The sequence below is a fragment of the Lathyrus oleraceus genome, chromosome 4 (genome assembly GCF_024323335.1).
Source record: "Lathyrus oleraceus cultivar Zhongwan6 chromosome 4, CAAS_Psat_ZW6_1.0, whole genome shotgun sequence".
Taxonomy (NCBI): domain Eukaryota; kingdom Viridiplantae; phylum Streptophyta; class Magnoliopsida; order Fabales; family Fabaceae; genus Lathyrus; species Lathyrus oleraceus.
The window spans coordinates 485,509,806-485,529,911 of NC_066582.1; the positions used below are offsets into that span (position 1 = coordinate 485,509,806).

At 33.5% G+C, this 20,106-nt stretch overlaps 1 protein-coding gene across 1 annotated transcript; it reads left to right on the plus strand.

The window, feature by feature from the left end:
• The first annotated feature begins 8,600 nt into the window (after positions 1-8,600).
• Positions 8,601-14,840, plus strand: LOC127076461 (uncharacterized). Its single transcript, XM_051018124.1, has 15 exons — positions 8,601-9,177; positions 9,623-9,678; positions 10,024-10,082; positions 10,199-10,270; positions 10,413-10,493; positions 10,643-10,750; positions 11,029-11,091; positions 11,372-11,452; positions 12,650-12,715; positions 12,804-12,959; positions 13,321-13,398; positions 13,604-13,642; positions 13,898-13,980; positions 14,205-14,277; positions 14,386-14,840. The coding sequence occupies exons 1-15, from the start codon at positions 8,675-8,677 to the stop codon at positions 14,569-14,571; spliced, it is 1,704 nt and encodes a 567-aa protein (XP_050874081.1). The 5' UTR covers positions 8,601-8,674; the 3' UTR covers positions 14,572-14,840.
• Positions 14,841-20,106: the final 5,266 nt, after the last annotated feature.

A 20,106-nucleotide genomic window follows, 5' to 3' on the forward strand; every position in this document is an offset into this window, starting at 1 on the left:
TAAGGTGATAGGTGTGTGGGTTATCTCAGTTATAAATGCTTAACTCTCCATATTCCTAATCAATGTGGTACTCCCACATACTCCTCACACTTATTATTCTAACATTCCCCTAATGGCGGGGAAGCGGAAAAGCGACAAAGTGAACAATGTCAAACATTTGAGAGAAGTCGTCGCACAACGACAAAGCGGCAAAGAGAACAATGCTTTGCTTAGGCGAAACATATAGGATTTAGCCGACAAACGCATCTGCAATAAAAGGGCAGGCGATTTTAGTGATGACCTGATGAAACTGCAGGTTTTTAAAACACTCTTATCCACCGTAACTTCGATTTCACTAGAATGTGGTAAGATGTAACTCTTCTCTCGGTAACTAAATTTTGAATTTTCTATCATCTTACCCTATTTTAAACTACAATACACGGTTTGATTCTTTGATAAAATAATTGAATGTTGCATACATATCCTTTATTTTTCTGCGGGTATCGTCTTGAACAAACTTTAAGTAATGAAATATTTGCATGCATTAGGATTCCAAAATTATGAACATGGACTTACAGTATGACTAGTATGTTTGCATGCATTAATATCTATTGACATGGATAAAGGATACTAAATAGATTGTTCACCTGAATTTTGAGGTTCATTTGCATAGTTGCCATTTGTAATGGAGAATCATTTACATTTTAGAGTAGTTCATGTTTAAAGTGATTAGTTGAATGAGGTATGCTCTTAGAGTATCCAAATGTATTAACATCGATTTGCAAATGATTCTTCCTATTTGAAGCCAAAGAAAGCTTGGTATGCTTGAAGCTGACGACACATTTGTCAATGTATTGGTATTCATGCTTCAATTTTTAGGCCTGCTCTTGGTAGATTCAGAATTTTTTAATATTACTCTTAAATTGTTGTTACTGTCATAATACTAATACCTAAAAGGGTTAAATTAGGGATATAATAGAAAAATAAACCAGGTTTTGAATGTTTTTTTTACCAATATTGTTTACTGTTTTTTATTGTGACTATAAATATGTCTTATTGGTAGCATAATCACAATGTAGAAGTCCCAAGTAATACTTGGAAGGAATTCAAAGTTTTAGTATTTGGAAATTTAGGAATATGTTGAAAATCTTTTTTTCAATGATATTCTTAGCTTTGTAAAGTTTGAACTCTAACTCTTTAAATCAATTTATGCATTAGATTAGTGTGACTGAAAGTGAGTTAACCTTTTAAATTGCTTTCTCGATCCATTATGATTGTATAGTTTGCCCAACAATCGGTCATTGTAAAAAAAACTATTTGCGACGTAATTTTCACAACACAAATATAAAAATCACGTCTCAAACCTAAATTAACATTGTAGTTATTAACAAGACTTTTTCTCACGTGAAAATCATGTCATTAATTTGTGGCATGATATTCATGTCGCTACATATAAAATTAATTGTGACATGTTCCCATGTGAAAAACATATCGCTAATATGTGACATGAAATTCACGTATGCACGATCATAGTAGGCCAGGTTGCCACATAAAATTCACGTATACACGATCATAGTAGACCAGATTACCACTAATATTATATATATATATATATATATATATATATAATATATATATATATATATTATATATATATATATATATATATATATATATATGAAAATATTAAAAAATAAATTATAAATTATGTTTTGAAAATATATTATGTTTTTAATACATATTATATTTTTGTATTGTGTTTTAATTATAAAAAAATTATAAAAATAATATTTTGTTTTCAAATTGTATGTTTTTATATATTTTGTTTTTAAATATATAAATTATATATATTCTGCTTTTAACTATACAAATAATAAAAAATAATATATATATTGTTTAACTATATAAATAAAAACTATTATTTCCAGACTTTAACTATAAAAATAATAAAAAAATAATATATATTCTACTTTTAACTATATAAATAATATATCTATGTTTTCGGATTTTAAATATATATAAAAATTAATATAAACAAATAGTATATATTATTTATTCTGATTTTAAATTGTATATATATAAATAAATATTTTTGAATTTTTAAAAATAAAGAATTATTAGATCTATTATAGTATATATTATTTATTTTGATTTTAAATATATATAAAAAATAATACATATCTTTTAGTGAAGAAATAAAAAAAAAATAGAGAAGCTTTAATCAATCAATAAAGCTTAAGTCTTGATCAATTTTTTGAGTCTTTGTCAACAAATAAATGAAAAATCAAATAATAGAAAAACATAAAAGTAGAGTTTAACCTAAACAAAATTAAAAAATAATACATTTGAGTGAAATTTATATAAGATTAAGTTTTGCAACAAATGGTGGAATGAAGGAAAATGAGAATGAAGACACTGATTTTTAATGGAGGAAAATGGTGGAGAAGAGAAAAAAGTAAGAGGAAGAAGAAAATGGGGAGGAAAAGGAGTGTAAGGAAGAGATGAGAGGATTGGGAAAATAGGGAGAAGAAATGACATCGGAAACATGTGTGGGGAAGCGTTGAAGCCTAATAAATAGAGCTTATTGCGTCATGAAACTCACGTCACTAATTTTTTAATCATTAGGGATTGTGACATGAATTTCATGTGGCTATTAGTGACGTAGAAACTATGAGACTACCTTACAAATGTCACTCAAATGCATTCTACCGGATAAATTTTCCCACTCAATTTTTTTTTAAATTTGAATAGCAACGTGATATTTACGTCACGACGAATTTTTTGAAAATTTCAAAATTTCCCCATGTGAAAAGCTGACGTTTATGATTTTATTATTTTAAATAGTTAGTGGCGTATTTTTCACATCGCAACGCTGCTTTTTAACCACGTGGATTTCACGTCACTAAATCACGTCGCTCGAGAGCATTTTTCTATAGTGGGTGACATATTTTATCTAAGTCAAAGAAAGATCAAAGAATGGTGTCCAAACTCTTATGTTATGAGAATTATAACACCTACCTTGGTAAGCCTCAATAATATCTACCTTGTTACATGTAAATGCTCTAGTCAGAATCATCTCGCTCTCATAGTTTATTATCTTCTTTGGAAATGGTTTTCCTTAGTCGAGTTAGGTATATTGAGTTTAGTTATATATTATACAATTTTGATATAGCACTCACAGTATGCATTATGGTTATGTAAACTTCGAATTTGAACCTTTAGCGCATACCATTGATGGTGACTGTTGTAGTACTTTGCATCCACTCCTAACATTGAACGCCCTTTATATTGGATCTATTTCAAATTTTTCTAATAGTTAGTTCTCCAATAATTCAATAACCCATGTTGGATTTGGTTAGTGTTGAATGATGTTATATTTTGGATTTGAAGGTTAGTTTGATGGCATGGGAGATGCTTGATAAGCATGAGCTGGTTATAGTCTTCATTTATGATTTCTAAAGATTGTTGAATAAAGTGAAACTAATGTCAAGGTGTTGATAGTCTAACCAAATTGCAAGTCCTTATTCTTCTTGCTTTGCCAACATATGAGGGGTGCAAAATATATCTCATGCGTCCAAAGCAAACACATCCTAATTTTAAATTATCCTGTCAAGGGAACAAGTGTCCATAACATTTTTCATTGTTTTAGATTATGTTGATTCCACTATGCTAGCAATTTGAGGCATCTTATGGTGCACCCACCATGTTGCAAGCACATGTCCCATTAATTTCCAATACCCTTGGTGGAACTCTTTTTGCTCACATGTTATGGTGCACCCCACCAATTTGAGGCATCCTATGTTGCACCCCACCATTTTGCTAATTATAATTTGTGTTGCCAGTGTTCTAAAGGAAACACACATTATGCATTTGATTTTATTCTTTTCTTCAATGAAAAATATTTTGAAAATGACAACAAGTATGAGCAAGAAGGAATACTCTATGATCTTAAGGGTTGTCGAGTTGATTGAAGTCGTCACTATAAAATTGGTGATATTCAATACCTCCCTAAAGTGGCGAGATACGCCACACAACATTATGCATACAGGCTAATCTTTGAAGCATAGATTTATCAAGCGAGATCGCCAACAAAATTGGGAGGATGGACAGATAGACAGATGTAAGTTTATGCTCTAATTAAATTTTTTTATTGAATAAGGTGAGTTAATGTCTTTGTCATTTGTAATTTCTTTAAGAACTCTGTAAACTCGCTCTGAATAATGTGCTAGCACATTGTTCCCCTACATGGATATGGGTTCTAAATGAGGAGCTTCTCTCTTTTTAAGTTGTATAGATTTTGCAGGATGCACGTTAAAGGTTAGAGGAACCCTTATGCTATTGAAGATGTTCGACTTTCACAGGAAGATCCTTGTCTCCCTCTGTGTAATACAATGTTGGACTTTCATTGAAAGATCTTTGACATCCTATAGAGTAATACAATATTATACTTCCACTGAAAGGTCCTTTTCCGCCCTACGTGGTAATACATCATTGGACCTTCACTGAAAGATCCTTGTCGCCTTGATATGCTACTTATTTGACGTAAAACAAGGAATCATTTCCATTTTGGTAGGTGATCTCACATAAGCCCTAAATAACAGAAAAATCACAACACTAAGAAATTCATATACAAATCTCTAAAAGGCACTAACACATTCATTAAAGAAAACCCCTTAAGGGTGTGGTTACAAACCGACCTTTTATAAACCTTGTATGGGGGAATCAACTCAAGCTCTCTCCTAAGGGATTTAACTTTAAATATTGCCTGAGAAACTCAACTTTAAGTGTATTCTAAAGGACTCAACTTTAAGTCTTGCCTAATGGACTCAACTTTAAGTCTCGCCTAAGAAACTCAACTTTAAGTCTCACCTGAGGGACTCAAATTAAAGTCTCGTCTAAGGGACTCAACTTAAAATCTTTTCTGAAAGACTAAACTTTAAGTCTCTCTTAAGGGACTCGTATTAAGCTATGCTTGAGAGGCTCACTCCAAGCTAGGCTTGAGGGACACACTGCAAACCCTCATCTGAAAAATCCATTTGGGTTAGATCCAGACAAAGGACTCTCAAGGCTATGAGCGCTCTAATTAATCACTTTTTAGGGGACCTAAGAAAGGTTGATCCATTAGAAAGTAAGACAAGTTAAGTGCATCAGTAATGGGTGAGCCCCCCAAGAACCAAAGGGTCGTCCGAAATGCTCATGCAAGTCACCCGAACAAACTCTAATACTTAACTATTACAAATGTAGGAGATGACATGTCCAAACAATAACTGACTAAATAGTTTAGTAAACAAAGTAACGTCTCCACGCAAATTAAGGGAGAATGAGTCTTCTACTTGTTATCCTGGAATATCTATTTGGAAAAGAGTCAGTTGAATGTTGCATTGAGAAAAAGTTAAGTGTTAGCATTAATTGACACAAGTCGACCTTAACGAATATGTCAACTGGAACGTTTCGACTTACATCTTGAACTATGGTTTGTAAGAATCTCAAGAGTAGATATTCAAACATGGTTTGGAAGAATCTAAAAAGTGGATCTTGAAACATGGTTTGGAGGAGTCTCAAGAATAAATCTAATTGATCTCTCGACACCGTGTCAAAGTTGAAGCGTTCGACTGACTGCAAAGACTTAGAATATTTTGGAAACCAAATACTTAACATGGGTCTTAGCGCTTCCAGCAATCACCTTTGATGAGCAGGCGATTACTAGTCGCTAAGAGGAGTTGCGAACGTGGGGTAATGGTTATCAACAGTTTGCAAGTACTGACAATGTGGCAGTGCATCAGAAGACCAAGTTGCATGTTCTTGAAGATGTGTCTATTTTATAGGAATAGACTGCCAGAGACGGTTATCTTTAGTTTAGTATATATAGCATATTCATATGTTGTAATTAAGGTCTCAAAGTTCATATACTTTTTCTATAGAACTAGAATATCCAAGTCAAAGTGCAAAACAGTTTGTGAGTAACGTGTGAGCATGCGTCCCTTTTCTTTAGTCTCTTTATGTTTCCTGAATCGAAACATTTTACTATTTTTGTCATCTATTGTGTTTATATTAATGCCATTAATTGAAATTATCTTTTACTTCAATTCAAGCTTTTTCGTCGTTAGAGTTTGTCTTTATTCTGTCTACATACAACCATTCATAGTCACTTCACATACGTATTTTTTTGTACACATGTTTGCACAAAATTACTTCTGATATTTTTTGAGTTAATCTCACAGACTATTTAAACTCATGACTGTTTGCTAAAAACACCTACGAACAAATTGGCACGCCCAGTAGGACATTTTATGCAAAAAAAATCTTTTCTTTTATAAGAAATTATTGTATTATTTATTCATCTTTGTTTCACATGAAATATTCTCAATGTCCAGAGTCATATGCGTCTGAGAAATGGTATGGCTTTAGCAAAAATGGTTAATCCAAAAAATACATCTCGTGTTCGAAATTATGCTCTAGACCTTTAACCAACAACCACTTTGACGATTGGTACAACATGGACATCAAACTTTGTCGGACTCACATACCTAATCTTAACTCTAATAGCGACTTGGACATCAATACCAGGAGTAATGGTTTCTTTACCGTTAGTAACAAGCATCTCAACTAAACCCATGCCTACTTTGATTGTTGCAAGGGACCATAACCCCCCTTATGTCCAAAGTTTTACCATACCCTTAGTTATTAGGGATTACTCGTATGACATGCTAACTGCCATGATGGCAGGGTTACAAAGTCACACTTCGACGTTTGATAATGATAATGTCACCCTTAAATCCATAATTGGCAGGGTTACAAAGTCATGCTCCTGTCGTGCATCACTGGATTCCTCGCCAACTTAATTCTTGAATTATTGTCACAAAAGATGACAGTACTCTCAATGCCCATGTAGCCAATCTTCTTTAGCATCCGTTGCATCCATATTGCTTGACAACTACTTCCCGCAACTGCAACGAATTCAACTTCGGTTGTGCTTAGTGTTATGATTGGTTGCTTTCGAGAAGACCAAGTCACAGCTGCTCCACTTAGCATAAAAACATAACCTGAGGTGCTTCTTCTATCTTCCACTGATCCGGCATAATCCCTGTCAGTAAAACCAATCAACTCATGACTTCCTCCCCTTCTGTAAAGAATGCCAAACGTTGTTGTACCTTGCAAGTAACGTAGAATTCTCTTGACTGCCGAATGATGAACTTTTGTAGGCCTTGACATATACCTGCTTAATAAGCTTACTGCATACATTATATCCAGTCTCGTAGCGATCAAGTACATCATGCTCCCAATCAGCTGCTTGAAGAATGAACCATCCATCTCAATACCATTTTCATCTTTGGAGATTTTATATCCTGGAACCATTGGATTTTCAACGGAATTGCTATGCTCCATTCCAAAACGCCTCAACACTTCCATCACGTACTTCGCCTGACTGATGAATATACCACCATCAAACTGAACTACCTCAATACCAAGAAAATACTTCATCTTACCCAAATCCGTCATATCAAATTCCTTCATCATAGACTCTTTGAATTCAACCATCATATTCTCATAATCTCCGGTATAAATTAAATCATCAACATACAAGCTAATGATTAAATGTTTACCTTGTTTGTTGACTTTGGTAAACAAAGTTTGCTCGCTGTCCTCCTTCCCCAAACCTTCCTTTCTAAAATATGATTCAATCCGGCTGAACTATGCTCGTGGTGCCTGCTTGAGTCCGTACAGAGCTTTGTTGAGCTTGTACACCTTATGTTCCTCATTCTTTATTTCATAACCTCTCGGTTGCTCCACGTACACATTCTCAGTTAACTTCCCGTGAAGGAAAGTTGATTTCATGTCCAGCTGAAACACACACCATCTTCTTTGTGCTGCAAGTGCTAAAATCATTCGAACTGTGTCCATGCGAGCTACAGAAGCATATACTTCTTCATAATCAACTCCATATTTCTGAGGATACCCTTTTGCGACCAAGCGAGCCTTGTGTTTATCCACTTCTCCGAGTTCATTCAATTTTGTTTTGTACACCCATTTGACTCCTATCCTTTTAGCTCATTTAGGCAGCTCAATAAGATCATATGTTTCATTCTTCCCAATTGATCTCATTTCGGCATCCATGGTTGTTCTCCATTTCTCTTCCTTTAATGCTTCGTCAAACGAAATTGGATCAGAATGAACAACACTAGCAAACAAGGCTAAGTGAGTTTGTACCTCTTCCCCTTCATCTGAAAGACCATCACCAGAGACAAAATCATTCAAATATGCTGGTGCTCTTCTAACTTGAGGGGGAGTGTTGAGAATATATCAAATGTGAGTAATGTGGATAATAGTCTCACATTGATCGGTAATATGGAGACTTGAGTATTTATAAGTGAGAGAACCCACTCACCTATCACCTTAAGGTTTTGGATGAATATGTGACGTGTCTCTCACAAATGTATTGCTCTAGAAAAGGAAGTCCCACAAAGTTTAATGCTCCATAGTGAAAAACTCTCACAAATATTAAAATTAAACTAAAAATATATTTTGAGAGATTTTGATGGTATCTCCTCCATTTTCTTCCTAAAATTTGAAATTTAATTACTAGAAATTTTCATAAATAACTGATGCATTTGCCTATACCTATTCAATATAAGTTCCAATTTGTAAAACCCTTGAGTTATGTGTTCATAGTCATTCATGCAAACACTAACTACAAATGCTCTCGTTTTCACTCTCTCGTTTCCCTTCATCACCAACTACAAATCCAACTCTTTGCTTTAACCCACCCCAACACCCCAACACTAATCACCGATTCAATTTCCAACAGAGCGCTTCTTCTAGTTCTAGGGACAATGATAAAGCTGAAGATTTTCCAAGACAAAATGCTAATAGTAGAGTAAACCCAATTGAGGGCAGTGATGAAAGAGTTCTATTTGGAAGAAAGAAGAAAAAGGGTAAGGAGAAAGTTTACTGGGTTTGTAGTGATTGTGGGTACACTACTGGACAATGGTGGGGTGTGTGTCGATCATGCAGTGTTTCTGGTACTATGAAAGAGTTTCATGAAGCGAAAACTAGTGAGAGTAATGGTAAGGTTAGTGGGTTTTCGGTTATGGAGGATGGTTTGGGGTCTTGGCTTCCACAGCAGAATGGTGAGCTGCGTCCTTTGAGATTGTCTGAGGTTAATAGAGGACTTGATCATCTGCATTGGAGAATTCCTTTGTAAGTGGTCTTTGTTATATATTTCTGCCATGTCTTTTTCTAGCCTTGTTTGGTAGTTTAACTGAATGGTTGCTTAGAATTGCTTACTAATATTGAAGTTTTGTTGAGTGTGACTTGGTTTCACGCTTGGAGCACACAAAATTGATTTTGACACGTTTGGTTGCTCTTGAGTAGAATTGATTATGCTTTTCAGAATTGATTCTACTTGAAGTTAGAATTTGTAGCTTTTGAGTTTAGACGTGATATCTACACTGAGATTTACTGTTCAACTCATTTTTGCAAGCATTTATCCAAACTTAAATCATTTTATCTTCAACTCACTTTTAGTCGGAATCAACTTTACAGAATCAATTTACTCAAAATGAATTGTCCTCCCCTCTGAACTAAACACACGCTGAGTTTGGTGCCTTTCTATTTATGCTGTGTACTTTTTGCTTCAACTCAGGTCTGGTCTTTTTGGAAATGAAGTTTCTAGAGTGCTTGGTGGTGGCCTTGTACCAGGTTTAATCCAGTTTCTTATCTATATTAATATGCCAGAAACCATTTACTTTGAGGTTGTTTTTGCTTTTTGTTTGTATATGATTGATTTCACAACTCAAGTTTATCAGATGCATGATGCAGTTAGGTGTCTTAGTCTAACAACATTTCATGTTTGATTTTTATATTATTTCTAGTGCTCCTATATATTATTTCTGGTGCTTCTAGTTTAGCCCAATTTTTCCCATGATCCTACATATAAATGCTTCCATCTACTAATTATCATGTCTTAATTCAAGTTCACTAAAAGCCTTACGACAAAGTGTATCGAGTATCAATGGCAACTTAATTTATAATTTGGGTTTGAAGGCTCATTGACTTTAGTTGGCGGGGATCCTGGTGTTGGGAAGAGTACTCTGTTGTTGCAGGTATGAAATATTTTTTATTGTAAAACTGGATAAAAGTTACACGATTAACTTTCTCTTGTGGACTTGGTCAACTACCCATTCATACTTGCTTTAATTTTATACATATGAATTGGAAGATTGCTGCATTAATTGCGGAAGGGCAAAGAGATGGTGAAGCATCTCCAGTTGTGTATGTCTCTGGCGAAGAGGTTTGCTTTTATTGAGTTGGTTTTCATATATGATATTGAGTTGCTTTTATTTGATTTATACTTATTATTTAGGCCTATTATTTTATATGTTTTCATGTAGCTTTCATTTATGTCAATTTTTTTTATCTCTTTCATGTGACAGAGCATTGAGCAAATTGGTAACAGAGCTGACCGCCTAACAATTGGATCAGATATTTATTTATATTCAAGTAATGATATTGAGGTTCTGGCATTTTCCTACGTTATTACTTCATTTACATGAATTTCATTGATTTATACTACCAAGAAGTTGGGTTGACTTAAATTCTTGATTGGCTTGAATAGACAATCTTAATGAAGTCTAAATAGTTGCAGTTTTTTTTATGGTATCAGGACATATTGAAGAAAGTTCATCATCTCTCTCCTCGGGCACTAGTTGTTGATTCTGTACAAACTGTTTATTTGAAAGGAATAATGGGGAGTCCTGGAGGGATTATGCAGGTGGGAGGGAATCTATCATGCTCAGTTTCCATATTGATTTGCACCATCCTAATAATGATCATAGCCATTACAAAAAGTCCTTGGTCTTTATTTAATTTGTTATTTTAGTCACTATCTTATGTCACAACTTCGCGTTCATATTTTAAGCCATGAATTAGTTAGGTTTTGTTGCCTCCTCTACCTAATCTATAAAAAATGCCTATGCTTTACCTTTTTTTTTTTATGGTGAAAAGAACTGTTGGTTTCATGGTTTATGACATGTAATAGGTGTGAAACAGGTGAAGGAGTGCACTTCGGCTTTACTGCGATTTGCAAAGACAACAAACATACCGGTTCTATTGGTGAGCAATAATATGTCTATCAATTTTGTGAATATACCTTTTTTAAAACCATAATTAATGAGTTGTAGCAGTGGATCACAACAACTATTTTACCTTCACTGTTATTGTAAACCTTTCTATTCTCTATATGGGCTTTATACAGCACCGCCCATGTGTATTATTTAATACATTATTGGTGTTACCTGTATGCATTTGATTTATGGACAATTTATGTACATTTTTGTTAAAATGGCTTTTCACATTCTTGACCATAATTTGTTTTTTTCCTTCTTTATTTCAGATTGGACATGTGACAAAATCTGGAGACATAGCAGGACCACGTGTCTTGGAGCATATAGTTGATGTTGTTTTGTATATGGAAGTTCGTACCTTCTTACATCTTTCTTTCTAGTTGGTAAAGCTGATTTGTGCTTATCGTTGCATTTTCTACCATCTACTATTTAGCATGTTTTTTGGTATCCTTTACCCCTTTTATATATAATACAAGTGCTCTTACATCAAGCGCATTTCTGAATGTACGTAGGTTCTATATCTTGAATGCATTATAGCATGGCATAGCACAACATACAATTGAGTGTTTGCTAGAGGAAAGGAAATATTACCGATTTCTGGAAGAAAATAGATGTCCTTGTGGCATTTGGTGGATTAGGTGTTGTAAATCCTACTTGCTGTCACGAAGCTTAATAGTATTCCTAGTATTGCCCAAAAGTTATTTTCATAGTAAACCTTGTTTATTCTTCATGCTTTTGCATGCATTTGGAGAATGAGAACAAAACGTCAAAAAACACCGTAAAGAAATGTTCTATAATAACTCAGCCTTATCCCACTAAGTGGGGTTAGGTACATTGATCAAACTACTCCATAATGTTCTATAAAAATACATGCTTCTATTTCTATCCAACTCAGTAGTCTTGAGATTTTTCTTAATAGTTTCTCTTATAGTTTTTCTAGGTCTTTCTCTACATCTAGTGGTTTGATACCCTCCATCTGAACTACTCTCGTTACTACACAATCCGCATGTCTTCTCTCTACGTTACATGCCCAAACCACTTGAGCCTAGTTTCCACCATTTTTTCTTCCATAGCCAATAGGTGCACCTCAACTCTCTCTCTAATGTTTTCATTTCTAATCCTATCTTGTCTAGTCTTTACCACATCCAACATAATACCCTCATCTCTGCCACACTTAATTTATTTTCGTGTTGGTTCTTCACAACCCAATATTCAGTCGTGTACAATATTGCCAGTCTTACACCTGTCCGATAAAAACTGGAACGACAATGACATTAAATTACATGAGTGCTCAATTCTTCTTAGTGATCAAAACAAGTATTAAAGAGATCGTTTTTCACTATAACTTCATTTATTATATTAAACTATTTGGTTTGATTTCACGACATGATTCTCCCCATCCCATTTTAAAAATCAGTGTTACCATTTCCTTTTAAATTTAAATCTGGAAGTTTTGTTTGTAACTCCTTGCATTTATTTCTCACTTATAGCTGCCTTTTTGAAATCACCACATTTTCTCTCTGCTGATTCTTCACATTAATGCTCAGGGCGAGAAGTACACTTCTCATCGTATGCTTAGAGCTGTGAAAAATCGTTTTGGATCCACCGATGAGGTATGCCACAATAATCATACCTTGTGTCTACTATTGTGATCTAGGGAAATTTAATGTTTGATATGTATTTTTTTCCTCATGCATCCAGCTTGGAGTTTTTGAGATGTCACATTCAGGACTTGAGGCTGTTTCAAATGCCAGCGAAATGTTTCTTAGTGAGCAAGACCTAGATTCAGATATTTTAGCTGGATTAGCTGTAGCTGTAATAATGGATGGGTCCAGAACATTTCTTATTGAAATTCAGGTGATTTTTCTTCTGTACTTTTATTGAATTTGAATATTTTTCTTTTGCTTCAATTATCATCTCAGTTAGTACTGTTTGAACTTATATTGGGTTGGATCTCTAATCTCAGTACGACATGAGTATATATCTATGTTGGAAATCTCCAACTACACTTTCACTGTTGCCATCTTTTCAGTGTCCTGCAGTCGTTTCACTTTTCTTTTTAAGTTCTTCAATTATCAAATAAAGAAATGCAACTATGCTTCAGTCTTGCAGCCGTTTTACTTTCTTAAAAAATTTGTATTAATTTTACTTGCTAACAAGGAGATAAGAGACTCTTGAACTGAACAATTGTCTATATTTTTGGGACTGTATGTGGTAGGCGCTTTGTCTTTCTGGTTCGACAGGATCGAGGCAATTTAATGGTATCCAAGCAAATAGAGCTGATATGATCATATCTGTGAGTTATTATCAAAGATTTTCATTAATATTCTTATCCATGCTCTAATACCATATGCTCATATTTTTATAGTTTCTTCTTAATGGAAAAATGAAAAGGGATCTTAAGTGGGTGTAAAACTTTTTTATTGAAAAAATACTTCATCACATTGAAATGAAACATGTGAAGTTGTTACTTGATCATCTTTCTGTCCCTTGAACTGTAGGTTCTTATCAAGCAAGCAGGACTCCGTCTCCAAGAACATGTAATACGATTATAAATTCTTTTTATCCTTTTTAGTTTGTTGCTTTAGACTCTCTACTTAAAGTTTGTGACTGAATTAACTTCATCTGAATTAACTTGTCAATTTAAAACACTATTCTTCTAACGCATCAACTTATTGTTTAAATAGTCATGATGTCTATTGCATGTTCGGTGCTCATAATGTAACCAGCAAATTTTTGTTCATGCTGATATTTATACTGATTGTATTCTATTTTCTTGTGCCTTTGTTGAACAGGCTGTGTTTTTAAATGTTGTTAGTGGATTGACACTGAGCGAGACTGCAGGAGATCTTGCAATAGCAGCTGCAATTTGCAGCAGGTTTGTGTTAAAAGTGTTTTTCAATTGATGTAAAATATTGCTGATCTGACTTGATCAATTTCTTGCGATGATTGGGAAGAGGGTGGAAGTAGGTTAGACCGTTAGCATTTTCTAAAATCTCAAATCCGAAGTCTAGCCTTTTATCTGACAAAGACTTGTTTAGGTATGGTTTGTCCTTTTTAAAAGTCCGATATGATCATATTGTCTTTCCCCCTTTTTTCTAGTTGCCTGGAGCTCCCTATTCCAAATGACATTGCATTCATTGGTGAAATAGGTCTTGGTGGTGAGCTTCGCATGGTGAGGATATTCTACATAATGTCAATGTTTCTACTATGATATTCATAGTTTAGCTTACTATTTTTTTTGTTTAGTATTAATGTTGCATTGTTATTGATGATGATACAGGTTACTAGAATGGAAAAAAGGGTACACACAGTGGCGAAATTGGGTTACAGAATGTGTATAGTACCAAAGGCAGCTGAAAAGGTTTTGGGAAGTGAAGGTTTAGAAAATATCAAAGTTGTTGGTTGCAGGAATCTCAAAGATGTTATCAACACTATATTTCCCAATCTCATGAGAAGAAACAACTGAATTGTCACACTGGGTGTGTATAATGTGATCCCTATATATATAGGTTAGTTGCTACTAGGAAGCTTGTAATTCAAATCAGCTGAAATATTTGATTCAAATCACATACACTTAAATTTATCTGTTTTATCTGTTCTGCTTGATTCGAATCATGGATTGTGAGTGATTTGAATCACACACAAGAAATCTGAATTTTTCAAGTGTTTCAAAATAGTTTGAGATTTCAGTTACCACATGACTTAGAATTGATATCACCTATGGTTCTTCTTTCACTAACTCACGCATTTGACTTAAACCATCACGATCAAAACTCAAATATAACAATTGATTTATGCATGTTAAAACGAATCATTTCAAAGACTTGATTCAGAGAGGATGTGCAATTATAAAAGAGACTCAATAAACGAAAGTAAATGCAAATGAAAACGATAAGACCAACAATAAAACCACTGGATTGGGATACTCTCCTCGAATGTATTACGAACATGCAACTATATATTTTATAACATAAATTCAAAGACAAAAATTTGTATTCAAAGTTGGTCGGTAATAAAGGGGTTTGTCCGGACATTGAAGATATGACACTTTTTTATGTACAATTACATTGACCAAATTGTACATGTTAAAGGTGGGTAACTGCGCTTATCACACTATTTTAACTTTGTTGGGCAAGGGAGAGGAGAATCATACACTTGTTCGTAAACATCTTATCAAAGAGTTGAAGACCCATAAGAAAAGTTACAAAAGGTTATACAGGAAAAAAGAACAATACGATGCAATTCACGTTGCTCTGATTCCTTGTGTTAACGATCTAACACTGGAGGAAAAATGAATGCGTTTCCCTAAAATTGGTCATCTTATAGCAAGTTCATATAATAGAGTGTGTATCAATATGACAAATTACGGTTTCTTAGAAACATTTTTCCACTTCAAAGTGGTCTAACACAAAATCTAGTCTGACCCATTATGTGTATTGAGTGACTTTTAGAATCACAATATTTTGTTCAAATTTATTTGAAACTGGGATGTTCTATATCACAAACATCCTCTTAGTGAACGTCTCATTCCATAGAAGAAACTAAAACCTAACATAATAATTTTTTGGATATGATATAAGAGTTTATCAAGTTGAGCGATATTGAAAGATAATCAAATCAAGAAAAATCAAATGCAAAACCACCCATAGATATAGATTTAGATGGTGACATCTTTTTTTGATGCATTTTAGTTTTTATCTTACAATGAATTTAGGTGGTGACATATTTTTTGAATGTAACGTTAGTTTGTTATTTTCATGTAAATTTTAATGTATATTTGACATTAGAAAACTTTACCCCGTACCCCTATAATTGTACCCACACCCCTACATTTAATTTTTTTTGACCAAAATACCCTCATATAAATAGGGTATATTTTTCATTTCTAAATTTTTTTACCATTTTCGTCTGAAGACTTCCGGAAATCAAAATTTTCACTTTTTGACATTGTAAACCGGAACACTCAGAGTAAGTCTTCCGGTTCACGTAATGTATACCGGAACACATGTCTAAAGAGTTCCGGTTTATTGCCTTTTGGGAGCACTGAACCGGATGTCTTTTAGAAAGTCTTCCGGTTTGGTTTGTTGTATACCGGAAGTCTTTCTTAAAGACTTCCGGTTTGGATGGTCTAAATCGGAACTCTTTTAAAAAGTGTTCCGGTAGTCATCCTTTTTTTTTAATTCACCGGAACTCTTCTTTAAAGTGTTCCGGTGCGTATTTTTTTTTTTTTTATAATTTTTAATAATTTTTTTAAAATGCCAAAAAGGATAGAATGAGAATTTTTAAAAAATTGTAGGGGTATGAGGCTAACTGTAGGGGTACAAGGTAAAATTTTCTTGACATTACTTGTATAAATATTGGAATTGATGTTTTGATGTGTTTGCATGTCATAAAAAAAGTTATGTCTTTTGGTTAAAACAAGTTTGTAAGGATGAATTTCGATTTCAATATCCAGACAAATCCCTTATGTATTCTTAAAAAAAGGGTGCATCTGAATTTAAATATCTGGGACAAATCCTTATTGTGTTCTTTTATACATAATAGGGTGAATTTCGATTTCAACATCCAGAAAAACCTCTTATGTATTCTTAAAAAAAAGGGTGCATCCGAATTTAAATATCTAGACAAATCCCTAGTGTGTTGTTTCATACATAATAGGGTGAATCCGACTATAAATCTCCGGACAAACCCTTGTCTGTACATGATAAAAAAAAAAGGGTTCAAATCGAATTTCAATTTCCAAACACACCCTTGTCTATCAGTGAGAAAAAGGGGTTGAATTCAGATTTTAGTCTCTAGGCTAACTATAACACCCTAAACCCCGTACATAATTTATCGCTTAAATTAAATATAAAATAAAACCACGTAAGGTGTTACACCTTCATAACACACATGACCTGCTCTGTAACATGGATTTCAACAGTAAATTTCAATACAGACATTTGTAATAAGGATGTTTACACGACATCCCACTTATCTGAATCATACCTGGGATGTTTACACGACATTCATCTCATCTGATCGGTATTACATATTCACATAATAAGACATTCATAACTTATCATCGCATGCTCACTTCCATTTTAAAGTATCATCGCAGCGGAATTATCATCACAATTATGGAAGATAAAACAAGTAATAACATCTAGTCTCAGCTTCAATTGTAATAACAAAATAAGAGAGTTGTAATCAATCAACTCAACATCTTAAGAATTCTCAACAAAAATTAGTCTTATGACTTCAACATAATCAAACATAAGGAATAAAATAAGCGTTTAACCCAACCCGATGTTACATGATCAAAGCAAGGTACCACTAGTAAAATCGACAAAATAAAGAAGTAATCCAAGAGTTACCTTTCACTTGCTCAGCAATACTACTCTTGAGTATCTGCACGATGCACATGTAAAGGCAACATTTAAACAGAAGGGGTGAGAATTCATTTCAATAATAACGATATAGAATGAAGAATATAGTACAACATCTACACAATCATGCACAACAATATATCACATTCTTACATCCAAATAATAATCAACATCATACACGACAACATCTCAATTGTCATCAACATCATATAAAACCGCATCTCAATTATCATTAACATCATATACAACAACATCTCATCCAACAACACATCAATAACAACCAATACAAATGCAACACTTATGCAATATACTCAACACCGACTCGACATGCACATGGTACCAAATATGAACACTCAAGTTCATCTCACTCCATGATCTCCACCATAGGATCGATTCCCTCTTGGAATCGGAGCACACCAAAATCGCTACCATCACCATAGGTAACGCTTCACTAATCCCCCATAATAGGAATTAGCTACTCGCACCCGATCCATAACAATGAGGTCGAGGCTCACCAAAACTCGTTATCATCAACATAGATAATGATTCACTAATCCCTCATAATAAGAATTAGCTACTCACACCCGATCCATCACCATAGAATCGAGGCTCACCAAAATTGGATCGAAGCCCGTACACAAGATGCATGACTCTCAAATAACATGCATTAACACAACAAGGTTCACCTAAAGGATCCCCACACATACATCTCATCATTTATTCATCACATCATTCATCATGCAACAACCAATTCATATTTCCACATGATTAATATCAACAAAAAAACAACAACTCGTCAACATTTTAACATCATCGACATAACAACATAATCATCACACCACGATATTACAACAATGCAACGGTTCATCAACCAAACGTATAAACCAATATATTTATTAACATACTAGGCATGTTAATATTATTAAAACATATCAACAATCACTACTATGTTATAGGTCTGAGTGTTATCTTATTAACACTTCAAACGACATCAAAATCGGACTTACGGAATAAAAGTTATGACCAAAATCGTCGTGATATGTCAACAATTTATTAACCGAACGTATGAATAAAAGTTCACCAATACAATAGGCATAAGAATAATACTCAAACAATTCACTTATCACCATCACATTATATCTCTTAGAGTCATCTTTCTAATACTTCAAGAACGTGCACGAAGGCGTTACTAAAAAGTTGTTGTTTTCTAAAATTTCCAACACAATTTTCATCTTCTTCAACCCCTAAAACGTCCATTAAATAATCACCAAAATTATTGTATCCCTGAAACAAAGTTATAACCCTTTATTTCAAATATTCAACGCTTCAAACGACACTCAATTTGGACTTACGAATCAAAAGTTATGACCAAAACGATTTCGACCGAAAAACATAAAAAAGGCTCGCGATTGTGACGGACAGAATGCATAATTTTCTGCGTTTTTCATCGTTGGAGGCATTCCGGACCTTCGATTTAGATTCCGTAAAAAGCCAAACGCTCAGAAAATTACATCTCATGCAATACTCTAGTTATCTAAAGTTAATTTACAATTTTAACACAATTAAATCATTTAATCACAGTTTTAAGATTATGCCTAAAACTTTCGAAATTGTAACAATTATGAATATAAGTTCAATCATCAAAACAGAAAACTACACACAAATAAGGCACACGAAATTCATCATATAATAATCATCATAACATCCAAATTCAAAATTATGAATCAAAACACTCAACCCTAAGGAGGTTAAGGGTTCCTCCATTCTATCATTCTATCATACCATTTACTATTGGAACAAGTTCTCACCCTTACCTTAGATTTTCCAATAAGATGCACACTTCAAGCTCTAACAATTGAGTTTTCCTTTAACCTTAACCCTTACCTCTTCTCACCACAAAATTCCATTTTAAGTAAAACCCTACAAACTCTCTTACTAACCTTTTTATCATTAATCTAATCCCCTCAATTAGGAACTTCCACCATTGCCCTCACTTATCATCTTATTTACCACCATATCCCTCTTGGCTCTAATTTTCTTTTAATAAAATAATACTAATAATATTCTTATTTTTCTCCCTACTATTTCTACTCTTCTATTTTATTCCAACCAATTAAATAAAATAGTTATAGGCTAATTATTAAAAATTCTCATTATCCCCATTAAATAAGTAAAATAACTAAATTTCATTATTTAATTAAGATGTTCATATTCTAGTTATTTTATTATTTATTTAATTAATTCGAATAAAATACTATTTATTTCAACCATTAATTGAAATTCTAATTAATTATCAACAACTATACCAAACTCTTACTCCCTCCATACTTCTATTTCAAGGATACCTACCCCGACAATCATACATAATTAATTTAAAACACCTATTAATCATATAAAAATCTAACTAATTCAAATTAATTAATTAATTAAATTCGGGGTGTTACACTAACCCTTGAGACATGATTGTTTTTGTATGATCCATATTGTTCTAAAAGTTATATAAATATGCTTCATATGCTGTTAGCAAAAATACACAAAAAATTATTAATATTGGTATATCGCATTTGTTTACTTTAACAACATGCAACCTTTTTTTGAATTTAGGGTAACATATGACACTCCTCTTGTAGATC